At 27.8% G+C, this 19,106-nt stretch overlaps 1 protein-coding gene across 1 annotated transcript; it reads right to left on the bottom strand.

Moving 5' to 3' along the window:
• Positions 1 to 3,787: 3,787 nt before the first annotated feature.
• Positions 3,788 to 6,844, bottom strand: LOC129973937 (putative sodium-dependent multivitamin transporter). Its single transcript, XM_056087526.1, has 3 exons — positions 6,509 to 6,844; positions 4,798 to 4,917; positions 3,788 to 3,943 (listed from the first exon to the last, which is right to left on the bottom strand). The coding sequence occupies exons 1-3, from the start codon at positions 6,842 to 6,844 to the stop codon at positions 3,788 to 3,790; spliced, it is 612 nt and encodes a 203-aa protein (XP_055943501.1).
• Between the last annotated feature and the right edge of the window lie 12,262 nt (positions 6,845 to 19,106).

Below are 19,106 nucleotides of genomic sequence, written 5' to 3'. Positions count from 1 at the left end.
CAATGCCCTAGAAAAAAGATTAGTTTTTATCCAAAGAATGAATAATAGGTAATTTTTCATCATAGATAACAATTAATTATGGTAAAAATGAAAAACAAAATGAGATTCATTTTAGCAGGTACAATTATTATTCTTCAGATACCAATTATATAGGTTGAATCAGAATTATTGTTTTGAATTTAGGGCTTCGACGAACAATAATTTCGATATTTGTTTGAATTATAAAGGCTTGAGGAGATAATGCTATTAATAAGTATGCGTTTTTAAAATCTTAAGGCCAATGCCTTGATTTCAGAACTTTGACAAGCAACAAGTAGTATCGATTTCTTCTTGAAATATACAAATTTTAAGGTATAATACTATTAATAAACTTTTTTTAAGAATTCTTCTTATTTAAGAAAATTAGAAAATATATTAAGTTATACGAAAATAAATTAGAATTTGTTAGTTTTATTGTTATTGCTTTCACAATACCAGTTATACAAAATATTTAAATGGATGAATGCAATATATTCAAATTTCTAGATCATTATGTTTAAAATAAACTCCCTTTATTAAGTAGCATACCTCAAATGCTATTTAACAGCTTTTCAGATTGATGGAATTCTTACCAATCCTTTAGCAACCGACATATTTGTTCTATACTAGAAGCAATGATAAGGGTTTTCACAACAAAAAAATATTGATTGAATATTGAATATGAAGAAGAGTAATAGCATTAACTGCATCGATGAATGGATAGCTCTACAGAAAAATATAGAGAACTGTTACTTTGAAATTAAATTTAGCCTTATTTGTTTTTTGAGAAAATTATCAGAACATTGTCGTGTTTCATCATCCATATACACTTACCACCTCTAATATCTCTAGAGAGTCACATATCATTGTGGCCATTGTGACTCTCTAGAGAGACATGCTACGGAAGATTCAGAAAAAATTGCATTTCTGATTGTTGTGACAAAGGAAATTACTTTGAATTATGGAATGTATGGAATATCCGTAATTCATGTGATTAAACTTGAATATGTTATTCATGAATCTTTCAGTTAAATAGAGATTTTGCGAAGTGAGATCTTAGACATTTATCTTCAAGAGATAGTAAAAAAATTTTTTAATTTGATAAAAGAAGAATAAAAATTTTATTTCCTTCTGAAACTACATATATTACTATAATTAAGAAGCTATTTTCAAAGTTGAAAAGAATTATAAAATTTTTAAAGATGAGATTCTAATTTTGAAATGCGTTATAACACCAAGATTCTTGCCAATGAAATACATAACAAAGGTTTGCAATGAAAACATGAAATGTAGAAAATAAAAGATAAATGATTACTTGCAAGATTTCCATATAGATAAAATCTTTGTGTTACCTTGTTATTCTGAAATTGTGTTTTTGGCTTAAAATAAACTTATTATATTGGTTAAAAATCTTATATAAAACTTATGGAGGAACTTGCCTCTTATCTTACCTTGTTATTTTCTGTTTATCAATATGAGTGGCTCTCAAAATGCCAATGAATTAATTCAGTTTTCTTTTTAAATATAATATATATTCTTCATATTTTAAATATGTGTGATTCGTTTTTTAATGCTGAAAACTCAATTAAATTCTGTTCTTCCCAGCTGTTCCTATGATTTAAGACTCTTTCATGTTGTTTTCCTTTTAAATTACTACATATGAAAAAATCAATTAGAAGTGACAGAAAGCCTAGAATAGATTTATAAACAGCATAAAAGAATGAAGAACATAAATGAACAGCATAAAAGAATGAATGAAAAATACTCTATGATGTTGCCTCCATCTATACACTGGGAATAATTTCTGAGCATCCAGCGTTAAAGCTGTTAAAATGTTATTCATTAATAATTCTTTTTTGATAAATGTAGATGGTACATTCTGATTAAGTTTTCGATGATACTTACATTTGGGCCTTCTGTAAGTTTCCCACACTCAAAAATCTCTGTATTTGCGTTTGATTTGTACCAAAAGTGCAGAGATAAAAAATAATTCCATTTGCGACTGCGTTCCAAAACGTATAGCGCTTTGTTAGATCTCCAGTCAAGCTGAGAAAGAAAATTCATTTTAGAATATTTATTATTCAAGCCATAATAAAAATATTGATATAAGTAGAATGAATGAGGATTTACTTTCCATGTAAGGAAATTCTATTACAAGATCATACAGAAAATGATCAAAGTTTTCTGACTTTCAAAATGATAATTTTGTAGATTGTTCTTTTAACACTTTGAATGCTTTACCCGTGAGTTACCATTGATAAACTGGTTGATTCAGAGCATTGGAATATGCATTTCTTACTGGCATCCCAGTTTTACATTGCGAGCAAGAAGCTGCTTTCTTGCAATAACATAATTTCTGATGGTTGAATTTCTTTAAATAAATTGGGCAGTCAAAATGTTGGATTTAAGCCATTCATAATTCAAGCCCCACAAACCCTAATTACATGTATTATAAATTAAATTATTGTTGAAGATCGTTATGGATTTTTTTTTTTTGGAAATATGGGTATCGTCTGTTTATGAAATCAATACAGAGTAGAAAATTTGATGATGTGAGATTCTGTTCTAAGCAGTCAGCAAGTGCGAATTAAATTATTGTTAAAAAATTAAATTATGAATCGGAAATTGGGAAGAAAATAAAAAGTCGACTTTGAGTATTACAGATACAATGATCATAATTTGAAAATTTTAAAACCTCGGCACAGCAAAAAGCTGCTATTGAGCTGATACGATATCTCTTGTACGGTGTGATAAGACCTGAAGAAAAATTCTGGATATAACTTAGAAGGACAAAAAAAAAAAAAGATAGTATTTGAATGACAACAACCTTTTTCATCTTCGAAGGGTGGCACGCACATGAGTTCAAAAGTTGGTGGATAGAAAAGACTCAGGAATCCGAATTTTAAGATGTCTGAATGGATAAAGAACATTGAGACTCAATGGTTTATGCTAATAAATTGTCTTCTGGCGAATAGCTCCCAATAAAGATAATACAAACCCATTGCTGTTTGGTCGGCACTGCGAAAAGCTGCTACTGAGCGGATACGATATCTCTTGTAAGCAATGATAAAACACTGACAAAAAAAATTCTGAAAATAATTAAGAAGAAAAAAAAAAAGAGATAATTTTCGAGTGGCAAAGTTATTTGTCGTGTTGGAAGAGTGGTAGTTGCATGAGTTCAAAAGATGTTGGATGAAAGGACTCGGGAAAATAGGGGAACAAGTTGTCTGAACGAATAAAGAACGAATGGTTTATGTTAATACATTGTATTCTGATAAGTATCTTCTAATAAAGTTAATGCAATGAATCAATAGTCAGTTGTAAATCATTAAGTTTTTAGTTACTAAAGGGAAAATATCAAACAAATGTTTCATTTGCCTGCCTTCACACACATTAGTAGTGAAAAAAAAACCGGTGGATAACAAATTAAATTATCTTGGAAAGAAAAATCTATTTAATTGTGCTTAAACAAAGTTAATTTTACATTTTTAATATATATGAGTAAGAAAATTGAATATCATGGTTATGAAATAACATTTAAATGAATTAACCAAAATTAAATAAAACCAATATATTTCTGTCAAATCAGTTGGTCTCTAAAAGCGTTTGGTAAGCAGTTTTTTATGTTACATTACTTGCCAAATTTTTAAGCAATCTTCCGTTTTCAAGTGAAAATCTATATGTTATGTAATTTGAAAAATCCGAATCTCAATTAGTATTTCATTGATATAACTTATGAATAAGTGGAAAATAATTGTCAATTTTTTAATTACTCAAAGAAGATAAGACGACCCCCTCTTTTAGAAATATTGAAAGTCTCATTGAAACCTTTCATCATTGATATTTTCACAATGACAGCGATCATGGCTGTATACATAAGAAGGGCTTGAAAAACGGTGGTCCATAGAATAGCTTTCAAACCTCCCTGTGGAAAAAACAAGAATATAAACTTATTAAGAAATTCGATTTAAATAATTATTTTTACAACTATTGCTATATTTTTTTCTGCTTTTTACGTGAAGTAAAACAGTTGATTGAGATTGTTGAAGAGCTATTAAAGGTCTTTTTTAAATGTATTATTAATAAAAGTGTTTTAATGTTTCTCATTTTTATATCAATTTGTTGATATAAGATAGATTTTACCTAATTAAAATATGAAAGGTAAAGGAAAGAAAATTGTTTTTTACACACTTTTATTTAACTCGCTTTTCTTCGTATTTGAAGATATAACTTTGAAGCTCATTTTCCCCCTTTTCTTGTGTGGTGGAAATTTCAAAGTTGGAGCATTCATGCATTTGGAAAGCCAAAACGCTATTTAAAAATTTCTAGATCTTTATTGCTGACCAATCAATAAACTTTATTAAAATTTATTACAATACAAAAGGCGCCATCTGGTATAAATTTTGTGAAAAATTAAGCTTAAGGTTCCATAATATTTTTATAGAATTCATTCAGAATATTTCAAAGAATTATTAAAAAATAAAATATGTAATAAATAGGAATAAAATTTAAGTTATTTAAAATGATTTTTCAAGCCTCTTTTTTTGTTTTTGTCTTTACATTTTTATTCAGAAATTATATTCTTTTTAAAAGGAAATGAAAACGTGTTTCTTGAAAACCTTCGTTTTATTAATATATATTCCTATTTAGCATTACAAATGAGAAGCCGCAATGAATAAGAATTAAGAAAAAATATGCAATGAAAAAAGTTTTAAAAAATTATATAACAATTCCTTAATTTTTTCTTATCTATGTCTTATAACTAGAATAGAATCTTACCTGTGAACTATAAAATATACAAACAGCTGCTATTGATAGAATGGATGCCCACGTGGACAAGCCTGTAACAGCATTTAAAGCCAGTGAGGGGGCATATAGTACAACACCCATGTACAGAACCTAAAATAAAGTAGGTCTAAAATAATTGATTAACATTAAAATTAAAAATACTTTATGCATAATTTGTATATAAAAGGACTTCCAAGAACAAAAGTCATTTTTGAAGTCATATTACGTAGTAACATAAAAAAGGCAAACGCATAAAAATAATAAAAAATTTATGACCATAATCGAAGTTTTTAGAAAATAATCTAAATAAATAATATGGCTTTCCATTCCTTATCAAGAAATGTCTTGCTTTTCTTGATAAGGAAAGAAAGAAAAAAGTCTCCCAGAAAAATGAATTCTTTGGAATTCTATGATAAATCTTAAGCTCTATTATAACAATAGAAAGTGTAAAATACACAAAATGATTTAAATAAAGGCTATATTGTTGCAGAAATTTTTAAAATGTGTTACCGAAAGAAATGCAAATACTTTCAATACTTCTTAGAATTATTTATTTAATTTATTAAGCATTTATTGTCTTGAGGGGTGATTTTATTTCAGCATTATTGTTTATATTTCTTGCCTCTAATTTCACTTTGATTGTCATATTAAATTATAAATTTTTGAAAACTTAATATATTGGAGCAGACTTGAGACCAAAATTAATACCTTGAAAATATCTATGTTAGAAATCAGTTCTTCATCACTAATAAGTGTAAAAGTGCATAGAAAAGTTAATTATGATTTTAAAAAAATAGTTGCGGTTGCACATGTATAATAAATTTTGATGAAAATATTCATACCATTTGCAAGGTGAAAAGAACTGCTGCCACTGTTCGTGTTGTTTTACCAAATCTTTTCTCTAAATACTTAAAAAAAACAATGAATAAATAAATAAATGATTCAAAATTATACTAACTCATTACATTTCACTTTCACTCATTAAAATTATCATTTAATTCATTTTCACTGAAAATATATTGCATTGCATTCAAATTTTAAATATAAATATATCCATATCTCATAGTTCGTCACTGTTTGAATTGAAAATGATGAATATTGATTGATCTCTGTCTTCTCATAAGTCATCTCCAGCACAAATTCTTATTTTAAGCTTAAATATACATTTATGATTCATTTCTCACAATCTGGGCCATTAAAATATATTTCTGAATAAATAGTATAGTTTTCTAATAAATTTAAATTTATTGATTTTTAAATACGGATAATGCCATAGTTTTAAAACCTTCATTTTAAAGTTGTAGAAACTCTCACACACTAAATACATGACTAAAAATAATGCACTATCCATGTGTGAGTTTCTTCCTTTTCATATGTTATTAGTCTCTATTTTATGATTATCCAATATATATCAGCTAATAGATTAATTGGTAATTAAATCCTAAATTATTAATATTATATTAATCATCAAGAGCGCTAAATTATATAGCATATCAGTATTCCGACAGGCAAGGAAATGAGTTTGAAATAGATTAGAAAATTCCCTTTGTATTCACAAGAAACAAATTAAATTAATTAAGAATCAGCCATAAAAGCAAATTAATAGATTTAAAATGATTCGACAGATAAGTATCTAGACACTCTGATAAAGAATCATAATAAAAAGTGACAATATATGATAACGAAATTCAAATATTTTTACCTCATAAGCTGTGGATACTTTCATATCGTAAAAAACTGGTAGAAATCCGTAGACTGCTATAAATCCTCCTATTGGAATGCCTACCATGGACATCAGTATTTGCGTTCCATATAAATAAGTTTCCGCCGGCACCCCCAGCACAGCGACAGATGACAAGCAGGTGGCCATGAGAGAGAAAGCTACAGGCCAAATTCCCATTGTCCGGCTACCCATTAAAAATTCGTCAGTTGTTTTCTGTCTGCCCCCAGAAAAGCGAAAATATAAACCAATCAGTGCGGACACGCACAGCATGATAGCTATCACTACGTAATCGAAAACACCCAACAAGTTTGCCATAGTAGATATAAAAGAAGTTGTTGATTCTGAAATTAAAAGGATATTGATGGATAACAACATTCAGGAATAAGAAATTTTGATAAGAATTTGAAAACTTCGGCACATTTATTTATTTTAAATGTAAAGCTAAAATACATTTCAAAAGATGGTATAAAAATCAATTGTTAACGTTATTAAGCTTGAATTTTTATATTCATTTTAGAAAAACATTAAGGATTATTTAAATGTTATAACTATAACAAAAGTCAGAGAAGAGGCTCTTCTGTATTTCGTATATACAAAATTGGTTATGGATTAATTACAAAACATTAGACGAAAATCCACGAAACTATTTCAAATACCATTTGTATTAAAATGCATATTGTATGGTTTGTTCTATTAGCTAGATCAATTCGCATGTAGGTGTTTATTACGACGTTAGCAGGTCGTCAAATGTTAGGCCACCATAAGATACTCGGATGACCATACTTTTAATAACTACGAAAAAGTTGAGACAATTTCTTGCTGATTACCTTGGAAATGAACGTTTTTTTCATTTAATTTATTGACTTCATATGTTACAGTTTATTTAATTTATGTTATAGTCATGGAAACTTACTGTAGGATATAAAAAATATAGCAAGAGTATAATTGAAAAGCTGCCGCGTGAATCCAATAATATTAAAATTATTCATATGAATGAAGTAATCTCTACGATGATGCTCAGAAATTTCCAAATATTATTTAATAGTATTCTATGGAACAGAATTTTACATCAGACTTATTTAACCTTTCTCATAGTTAAGAAATACGAATAATTATTTTCAAATCTCCCTATATAAGAAGATTACAAAGATTGTATTCCTATTGTGTTTAAGGTATAAACTCATGAGTTTAAACTACAATCAGTAGAATAAGTTTGCAATCTATTTTCCAAATTTCTACAAAAAAACTATTTGCATCAAAGCGTAATAAACAAAGACCTAGACGCTTAGCAACCAGCTTTATTATTTAAACATACTCAGATATAAGGCATTAATTATTGCAGATCTTAAGAATATTGTGGCAAGATGACATTCAGATGTCATTGTGTCGGTTTACTTGAATGAAATTTCTGCTTCATAGGGAGATTTAGTGTATTAATCTTGATAGTTATTACAATTTGTTTTATACATTTCCGCTTGATAACTGTAAATTCCGACAAATTTTTTGAATGTTATGTAGTAATTTCAGAAAAGAGCATACTGTTTAATAAAGCGAAACCTCAGATATTTTTTTTAAATTTTATTATACAATTTAATTTTTATCAGAGACCAAAATGTCTTCTGTGCATTTATTTGGAGATTTGTAGTGTTTTGAAACATTACAGAATATTTTTGTCTCTATTTTGTCTATAATTAGTTTGTCTATTATTTTGTCTATAATTGCAAAAAAAAACATTTATATCAGAATTTCATTTGACTTCTTGGAAGAATGTACTTACTTTTCTAAATTATTTCGCTTGGAATTCAAGAATATTTCATATGGAAATTATTCAGCAAAATTTCTTATAAGATTAGTGTATAAATTTTCGAAATCAAAAGTATTAAGTTTATTAATGTTGTTATCTTTAAGAAAATCCAATACTTCTTTGTTACTAGAAATAATAAAGTTGTCTTCATTTTTTTTTTTTTTTTTTTTTTTATGAAAATTTATACACTAATCTACCTCATGAAAAATTAATAAAGGTCTGCACTTTTATATATGACGAATATTTAAATGAAAATATCATTCCTAAAAATAACTGGCTTGAGTTATGTAATTTTAATATTACTGAAAATTACGTGTTTAATGGTATTAATTTTTATAAACAAGTCAAGGGCATTCCAATGGGGACAGCTTTCTCAAGTGCTTTAGCTAATATTTTCCTGCATTACTATGAGAAAAAAATAATTAAATATAATTTAATAAACGGGTGGAGATATATTGATGACCTACTTTTGATTAACTTCGACAATACTAATATTATTACTAATTGCTATCCAAAAGATTTAATTCTAAAAGATACAAATATAAATCAACTTGAGGCTACCTTTCTAGATTTAAAAATCGAAATTGCTAATGATAAAACAATAGTTGGTATATACGATAAAAGGGATGATTTCAACTTTAAAATAACAAAACTATGTAACTACCATTCCAATCTAAACTCTAAAATTTTCAAAAATCTTATTTTCTCACAAGTTAACAGGATCAAAAGGGTTTGCAATAATAAAAATTCTTATATTGAAGCATCAAATATCCTACTTAAAAATTTAATTAAAAATGATTTTCCTAGAAATTACTGTAATGTCAATTTTTTAATTAAACAAGGTATGGTTTGGGATTAATCTTTTGGCTTAAATAAAAATAGAAATTTACTTGCATATTGGATCACTCAATAGATGGCGCTGGGTGCCTACCTCTGTTTACATAATTTACCGTTAACTTTCAAAAACAGGAAATCACAATCGATTGTTTAAAGTTTCGTTCACTGTTGGATGGTATGTCTTGGCCTTTTCGTTTTTAATTTTAATTTTAATGCTGTTTTTGTTTTTATTGTTATTGTTTTTATTGTATTTTTACTTTGTGGTTTTTTTCTAATTTGTTATTTTGTATTTCCTTTCTGTTAAAATGGTATATCTCTTGAGCATAATTTCGGGGGATTTTCGGGTCACGAGGAATCATTATTAGACTTAATGTCTGTATGTCCTCACAGAAAAAATCCCTTTATTTGAATCCCTGCCTGAGGGTGACCCTTGAAAAAGTCTTCAGGCCGGATTCTTTTTTAATATTTTTTAATAATTTTTTTGGTTTAATTTTTATTTGGTTTTTGTTTTTCCTATTAACTTGATTCTAATACTTTTGTATATATATATATATATATATATATATATATATATATATATTTAAATATATATATATATATAAACTCTCTTATGGAATTTTTTTGAAGAAGAACGTGCAATTTATTGAGAAGAGCATTCTGCTATGATTGAAATGAGTTTTAAAATACGTAATTATTATCTTTGATTCTAAAAAAAGTAATAACAATCTTCAATGGCATATTTTTGGGCTAAAAATAATCATAAAAAACTTCCTCCTACAAAGCAAAAATTCAGACATTTTTTTTTTTAATTATAAAGATAGAAATACTTTAGACATACATTTAAAACTCTTCAATACAATACAAGCAATACCTTATGTTTTGTTTATAAAATGATATATTCAATTGTTATTGTCTCTAAAATATTGATGATTATACATTACTCTTTGAACTATGTATTTTTGTTCCAGGGAAAAAAAACTTAACATTCTTAAAAACCATGTTTTGTTCAGATTTCATTCACAATTCATTTCATTTTTTAATTAAATAAACAAAAAATACGTTTCTGAATTATTAATTACCTTTAAATATGAAGATATCCCTAATTTGTTTACTGATACATTCAAACTGAATGCCAAGAATAAATAAATTAATATTTTTTTATTAATTTTAAGCTTATTTTATCATTGTTTTTGTTTACTATTTGCCAAGAATAAATAAATTAATATTTTTTTATTAATTTTAAGCTTATTTTATCATTGTTTTTGTTTACTATTTAAATCTTTTCTTACATTTTTCAAGTGTTCATCAAAGTACGTAATATAAAGATTTAACGCACGTTATTACAAACAAACAAATATAATATATTTACTACTTGTTAACTGTTTATAAAACCGAATCTTGCAATTAATCTTTCCAAATTCCTAATTTACGAGTAACATATAAATCAGTTATACTATTTTTATGAAACAGGAATTTATCCATATAATATTTGACAGAATTTGTATAAATAATTTCAAAATTTTTGTAATGTCATTGCAAATCCGCACACTTATCAAATGGATTTAAAATTTCAAGAGCTTGAAACTAATTTTAATTTTAATCAGGAACCTCGTAAGTAAATTATTTCAAATATTCTTTTTAGGAAATTTTACCACAAGATAAAAGAATTTCTCTTTTATTCTAATAGTAACGATAAAAATGATTTCCTTAAACCTTTACATATAATTTAAAAAAGAAATTTCGTAGAACTAAACTACACGGCACTAAACTAACTTAATGAACTAAAATCTAAGCAGCATTTCTATCCATTTTTCTCTGAATACTGGGACTTGACATAAAACAAACATAAAATATTTCCAAATGTATAGATTACTTACTCTCTCATTCAGGAGCTGAAGAATATATTGAGAAATTATTTCATCAAATTTGAACAAAAAATATGCATTAGAATTTAGTTTATGGCAATTTTCGTAAGAAAATTCTACCAAAGATAAGAATTTGAGAAAATAACTATCAAAAATATAAAATAGCATTAAAACATGTATAAATGCGAAAGTAAAAATCAGTGTAACTTCCCAAGAAATGCACTTAGAAACAAAACTGAAATGATATTTATAAAGAAAACTGTTTATGCACCAATAAAATTAAACAAAAAAATTCATATCTTTACAAGAAATCGACTTTTTTAACGTAATTTCATCTCTTAAAAAATTACTGATAGATTAATTAAAAAGATTGTTCTTTAAGAAAGCAATTGCATTACAAGTTAGAAACTAACATTTCTGTTAAATTTTAGGTAATTCGTAAATATATTTTTAAAATTTGTTTAACCAATAACAATAGAAAAAACCTACCTTTAGATTTTTTTTTCAATCCGATTCTGACAGTTCATTGACGGAAAGATACCAACATATTTAATAGTTCAATAGGAAAAATATTTACTTAAATAAATTCTAAAAATTCTATGCCATGGAATTAGTAGTTCATTAATCGAAAGGTAATTCATTAATCCATAATACGCGCACAAGCAATACCTTCTAATCTCAAGATGTGCAAGATATTCTGAGGCAAAGGAAGACACTCACAAAAAATATCAATCAAAAGTTGAATAGACTCGCTAAGCAAAACGGTGTGACGTTTGTTTATTAATATTGAATAAGTGATAAGTTCTAGCACACGAGGTCACGATAAGTAATGGAAAAACGTTGTCTTCGTGTGAAAGAATTGTGCATAAAGCGACTTTCTAACTTCTTCTATTATTCTTTTATTTGCTTTAAATGACATATGAATGCTGACAGTTTTACGTAATATCAAATATATGGCATTTGAAAAAAGAAATTATTATACGCCATATAAATTTATATTCTTCTAAAAATGTTAATAAGATATTGAGAGAAGTTTTTATTTATTTATTTATTTTTTTTTATTTTTGAAAGGAATAACTTTTTAGCTTTTCTTTAATATTCGAAATTCACGCTTACAATATGAAAAGTTTTCAAATAAAACTGATCTACCAATATATATAGTCTTTATATTATTTTAAGTCCGAGTCTTTTGTCTACCGATAATATTTTATCAACTTCACCTTTGAAAGGTAGGTTAGCAAAAGGAAACACATTTGAAACAACAAATTTAGAAAAAATAATGAATTCGAAGTGAATAAAAAGGAGTTATCATTAATAAATTGTAATTTGTTTCTGATTAAAAAAAAGAAACACCATGAAACTAAAAATGCCTGAAAAATGTGCAGTACATTTCCTGATGTCGCGAGATTTATTTTAATATTCATCAGGAAACTGGGATAGAATTTGTAAAAGCTACACATAATAGTACGAAGGATGATCAGACTTAGAAGAGGGGGCATTTTTATTTGATTGATAGTAAAAAAAAAGACCCTACAAATTTCAAGGTTTATTAATTTATGATATGCTAAAGCTTTAAGCGCAATTACCATTTTATTGCATGCAATTCTAGAAGAAAAAAAAGGGATATTCTAGAAAAAACTGGGTTGTTTGGTTGATTTTTTTTATGACATAAGATTCATTCTTGGCCATATTGCGCCATCCATATGGTAAAAAGTAGAGAATTATTGATGTTTGAAACTTCGTATAAAATCAAGTTATTGTATGTATGTACAAAACTAATATATAATAGCTAAATTACAGATGAAAACGAAATATGACATCTTTGTTTTAAAATAAAAATTTTAAAAAATGGAAATTGTTTAAGTTAAATATATGATAAAATGTGTGTAGCAATTAAAAATTTAAAAATATTTGAATCTTAAATTTTTCCCAGCAATTCTGGGAGAGTTGATGAATGAAAAAAATGGTGTCGATGGGATTCAAAAGCTTGGCATTCAATCAAAATATGACCAACTGTCAATTCAGTGTGGCATGAGGAGCACACAGGTGCCCTTTCTCCGAATAATAGATACTTGTGGGTAATACGAGTATGCGCAATACGCAGGAGAGATAATTTTACGTCAATCCCACGCATTGGTAAAACTGACTATGTGTCAATAACAGGTTTTATAAAATGCAGTTTATTCTGTATCTGCAAGATCCCATGTCTCTTACCACAGAGAAACTTTTTTATTAGCAATAAATTTCTTTATATCAATATATTTTATTCTGTGATGCAAGAGAGAAGATGCAATTTTTGTAGTATGATCCACCTGCTCATTGCCAGTAATTCTCATATGACTGGGAATCCAGCAAAATAAAATATTAAAACATCTATTTTGAAGAGTTTCAAAAGTCCCAAGATTTCTACAACAACTGAATGTGTATGAGGATTAAATTGAGAGAGGATTTCTAAAGAATTCATGCTATATGTATATGTACAAAACTTTCTCCCAGATGAGATCAAGATATTCACCAGAGCATGAGAAATTGCCACTAATTCGGCTGACAAATCTAAAAACGATGTATGCAGATGGAAACTATTTATGTCGGAATCAAAACATCTATTTTGAAGAGTTTCAAAAGTCCCAAGATTTCTACAACAACTGAATGTGTATAAGGATTAAATTGATAGAGGATTTCTAAAGAATTCATGCTATATGTATATGTACAAAACTTTCTCCCAGATGAGATCAAGATATTCATCAGAGCATGAGAAATTGCCACTAATTCGGCTGACAAATCTAAAAACGAAGTATGCAGATGGAAACTATTTATGTCGGAATCAAAGACAATTCCACAACCAACATGCTCGGTTGTTTTTGAACCGTCAGTGAAGACAAGCACAAAAGAAGGATACTGATTACGATGGAAACAAAATATTTGCTGAAAAATCACTGGAGCAGTCGTATCTTTTATGAAACAAGAGATAGGATTTTAAAAAGAAAAATTGGGAATATCTAAAGGTAGAAAATTTTGAAAAACAACAGTCTGGATTTCAGGAAACTGCAATCGCCCCCCCCTCCCCCCACACACAAAAAAAAAAACTGGGATAAAATGTATAAAAGTTACATTTGGTGAAACAAAGAATGCTCTAATTTAGAAAAGGGGAAATTTGCGTTTGATTGATAAAAAAAAAACTCTACAAGCTTCAAGATTTAAAAATTTATCATGCGCTAAAGATTTAAGCGCAATAACTGTTTTATTGTATGCTATTCAAAAAAGAAATATTAAACAATGTTTAATTAATTTGTGTCCTATTTTATATCTTCCAAGAATGAAAAAGATTCAACTTTTATCACTTTTTCACCTGGCTCCACTACTGGTGCAGGATAACACTTTTAAAATACATTTTTAAATATTAATATAATATTAATTATAATGAAATAAAAAAAATATTTAACGAAATACAGCGCAGGAAAACGCTATTTTATTAATGGTTATGAAATAAAACCCATTTACTTCAAAAATTGAGTTTATAATATAATTACTTTTTTAATTTTTCCTAATGATCTGAATCATTTAAAAATTTCCTGAGAGTATAGTAAGTAGAATGAAAGATTTTCTCAGATGATTTTTTTCAGTTCTCATGAAAGAATAACAAGAATACATTCTTTGAAGAGCTATTACTAGAAGAAAATACTGTTTCATAACAAAAATTAATTTATATAAGTGAAGTATTTTGTCATCAAAAGAAGATCTAGAATTACTGATCATAATTTTTTAAATGTTGTAGATAATGCAGATCAAAGAAATTATTAACAAGTAATCTTGTACAGAGATTCATTTTCTCGCTAATAAATATAATGAGTTCTTTGCCTGTGCCTGATATGGAGCTATAAATTTCATGCTTAAAATATCCCTTACGAAAATAAATCATTAGTATGAAAACTGATAAGATTGGAAAGAGAGATCAAGTGATCCTTTAACATCACAATGGTAATGTTAAGTGGTTTCATTAATTTCAAAGTCTTTCAGAAGTAGTCATTCAATAACCAACCATTAGATCATTCAATTTCAGGTATTTGAGAATACTAGGACACCTGATTTTATTCAGAATCTAGGAAGTCTGAGATTATTCAGAATCTAGGACGCTTGAGATTATTTAGAATTTAGGACGCTTGAGATTATTCAGAATTCTAGGATGCTAGGATGAGATTATTCAGAATCTAGGATGCCTGAGATTATTCAGAATCCAGGATGCCTGAGATTATTCAGAATCCAGGATGCCTGAGATTATTCAGAATCTAGGAAGCGTCAGATTATTCAGAATCCAGGATGCCTGAGATTATTCAGAATCCAGGATGCCTGAGATTATTCAGAATCCAGGATGCCTGAGATTATTCAGAATCTAGGAAGCCTCAGATTATTCAGAATCCAGGATGCCTGAGATTATTCAGAATCTAGGATGCCTAAGATTATTCAGAATCTAGGACGCCAGAGAAAAATTATTATCTTCTCAAAAACTGCAGTGACAAATTGTGTTTTGGAAATATTGATATACAAAGAGGACCCTGCTTAATTGAGGACTATTAAGCAAATATATGCTCGGGCATTCCTTAAGATTTTACAGGAACCCTTCTTTCTCTCAAATCAATTTAGTAAATCGCCCCTAAGGAACAAAGCCTATGTTATTTGTATGCTTTTTTCTCAATTGATTGCAGTGTAATTTTTTTAAAATTAAGTCCACCTACATCTATACCAAACCAGAAAAGGGTCACATGAGCTCCTGGAGCGGAATTGGAGCATGATGTTACTTGTTAAAGAATACAGCATGTACCACGGGTATTCAATTAATCACACTTGATGAACGGATGAAGGAAGTTTGTAATGATATCCACTCATCTCGGGCGCCCACCATAATTCCGTTGAAAGAGATTTATTCAATTTTAAATAAATCTGCTTAGCATTATATGTTCAAATTAAAAAAAAGTTATGTTTTTTTTAAATACGTATGCTTACAAACTATCCTACTTTGTAAATATCTGAAAAAATTACGATTTTCTCCACTATCAAAAGGTGAAAATCTAGCCGTTACAGTTGTGACAATTATTTAAACTAATTTTTCTGATGAAGTATTCTTTTAAAGTTGTATATCTTATTAGTACAAAAATTATGTAAAAAACGTGATTAGTTACTTAGGTTCCTGAAACTTTCGATACATGACAAGATTATATATTTATTTATTATATAAGTTAGGTAACCTTGATACATGCTATAAATAAATAATATTCATTCAATATAACTTATTTCTTTACTGTACCATGTATTAAGAAAAAAATTATGATTCAATAATCTGTTGCTTGATAATTTTTATTTATGTTATGATAATTTCATCTATTAAACTGGTATTTGAAATATTTACTTGAAAAAGTAATAAGCGATTTTACAATACTGCGATATTCAAAGATACCAAGAAATATACAAAAGATGTGAAAAAAATAATGAACAATGAATAAAACTGATAGTTCCCACGATGCTTGTAAGCCTTAGATCCATGGTTTTGACTTAATGAAAATTTTCATATTTTACATGAAACTATGCTCTAATAATATATATACACAGAACAAAGTAAACATATTGATTTTAATAATAATTTAAATGTTTAGTTACAAAGTCTTAACTTTTCACTAGTCCCTGAATACTTCAATAATAAATTTTACAAAATTTGAAATGGCTATCGAAATTTTTAAGAAAAAAATGATAAAAGCGATTCTTCCAGTTCGCTTTTGTCATAATCGATCAGTGAAGATTTGATCAAAAAGTTTCAAAATTTTCCAAGATTTCATTCTTATTTCCTGAATGCATCCAACAATGCATTCAGAAATGCATGCATTCTTATTTTCAGAATGCATTCAAGAACTTTTTTTTCTTCTTACAATAGGCTCTAATCTATAGTATTATATATTCCATAATAAGGAGAGAAACAAGAAACAAAGATGAATATTGTATTGTTCTTTTTGTATGTGTACCTTTAGATAAGCAGGCGAACAACCTGAATAATCGCTGAATAACTTACTTCTCATCCCTTTGTACAAACAACAGACACATGTATTGCTTGATTGATTGCCATTTGTTTCTTCTTTTAGCAATTCTTTTACTTTCCCTTCTTTCTTCGCTGATCCTAATTGCTACTGAACATTAGCATCGATTTTTATATAGTGATAAATATTTATATAGAAGCATATTTACCTACATTTTCTAAAATATACCACTCTCTGTCATAATTAATTAGATCCTTTTAAATGTTCAATAAATACAATATCCCTTGCTTTAAAGTATTTTTAATATTTTTTTTCTAATTCAATTAATTCATGTGACTTTAATAAATAAATATACATTTTACTCTTAGAAAATATTTTATAAAGGCATTTTATAACTAATTTTTTTAAGATGTCCATAAGCAAATATCAGTATTATCGTCACAGGTCCCCTTGTTTTCATTGTCAAAGCAAATTTAACTTTCAATGCAAAATACAAAATCAATATTCATTGAACAGTTAAGTAATTTAAAATAAATTATTTATGAATTTGTACAAACTTGGCTTATTTAGAAGTAATAAATAGGTTTAGTTGATGAATATTATACTCGTATTTATTAATTGTATGAGCATTTACATTAAAATTAAATAGGCACATTGATCATATGTTTAAAAATAATAGAAAATGTTAGGAAATTTATTACATGATATATTTGATATATATTTATCGATCCATTATCAACGTTCTGTAAAATTTTTTGGTATGCCTTCAAAAGTTATAGTAAATATGAATAAAGTGCCTATTATAATGTTCTCTGAATTATCAATAGGAATGTCGTATATTAGTATTTTTAGCTGATACTAGAAAATGTGATAAAGACAGGACAGATCTTGCAGGTTTATTTCGGACAATTCAGTCTTAATTCGATCAAAGAAGGACAATAGTCATGCTGTTGTTACTTATGGCACTTGTCATAGAAAAGTCCTTTGACAAAGTCAGCGATTTAATCCGACTTTGTGTAGTAGCTTCTGGTTGTAAAAACCCCTGAGTACCCGAGGACAGAAGTCTGACTTCTAGCTCATATGAAGATGATATTCTCACACTTGCTTGCACAACCCTTAGCCTTACATGGGGGTTCTTTCACACACTTCATAGACAGAACATAGGATAAAGAACAACCATGGCTGAATCAGGACTCGAACTCGAACTCGGGATGCCCAGATCACGGAAAGACGTGCAACCCCTAGACCAGGATGCCGGAAGTTATGGAGATAACACAGATTTTAATACAAATATGTAACATCAGCTGCCTGAAAGACTACAATCTACAACTATCAGGGGAAGGCAACTTGAAGGCGAACCAAAGTTCAGAGAGGGAGAGCGAGAGAGTTCTTCAATCTGCACTTATCGCTGAAGCCTGACGAAGTTGCCAACAAAAGGTTAAAAATTAGACAGGGAGAATGGTTGTTGGCATTCATAGTTAAATCCCCTTTTCTAAAGCAGTTACAAAATACAGGTACATCAAGCCGTTCTTTATTATATTAGAAGATATATTTAATGTGGATTTTTGTTCATTACGGGAAATTTCTGAATATAAAATCAGGAAATTGCAAATATGCATTGGTTTAAAAACTATGTAACTGTAGATTTTATTGATTAAGATTACTGTATAATGTGCCATCTTATTCAAAAAGTTAAATCCGAATTATTGCTTGATAGTTGATATTGTAATTACTCACTGAATTACTCAATGAAAGTAATTCGTTGATCACGATAGTTTTTATTTGGATATAGAAATGGGAAAGCTTAAGAAAAATTTTCATCGGGTGTATTTACTTTTTACTTTTTCCAGCCAAAAAGTTATTGAATTATTCCTTAAAGATCAACGATATTCTAGTTGATAATTGCCAAGTCAAATCAACAATCAAAACAGATTATCATATTACAAAATGGGAAATTAAACAGGATCTGCAAATTCCTTATGCAGACATTGAAAATATTTAAGGTAAATTTACAGCAAAAAAAAAAAAGGAAATGAAAATTGATTTAT

The sequence above is a fragment of the Argiope bruennichi genome, chromosome 1 (genome assembly GCF_947563725.1).
Source record: "Argiope bruennichi chromosome 1, qqArgBrue1.1, whole genome shotgun sequence".
Lineage (NCBI taxonomy): Eukaryota > Metazoa > Arthropoda > Arachnida > Araneae > Araneidae > Argiope > Argiope bruennichi.
Note: the sequence above shows the minus strand (reverse complement) of the source record. Positions and strands in the feature narration are given on the sequence as shown.

Coding starts and splice junctions, on each gene's coding strand:
- LOC129973937 (XM_056087526.1), bottom strand. CDS start 6,844: ATGGCAAACTTGTTGGGTGTTTTCGATTACGTAGTGATAGCTATCATG. Junction 4,918..6,508: donor AAGTATCCACAGCTTATGAG/GTAAAAATATTT, acceptor ACTTTATTTTAG/GTTCTGTACATGGGTGTTGT. Junction 3,944..4,797: donor GTATATTTTATAGTTCACAG/GTAAGATTCTAT, acceptor TTTTTTCCACAG/GGAGGTTTGAAAGCTATTCT.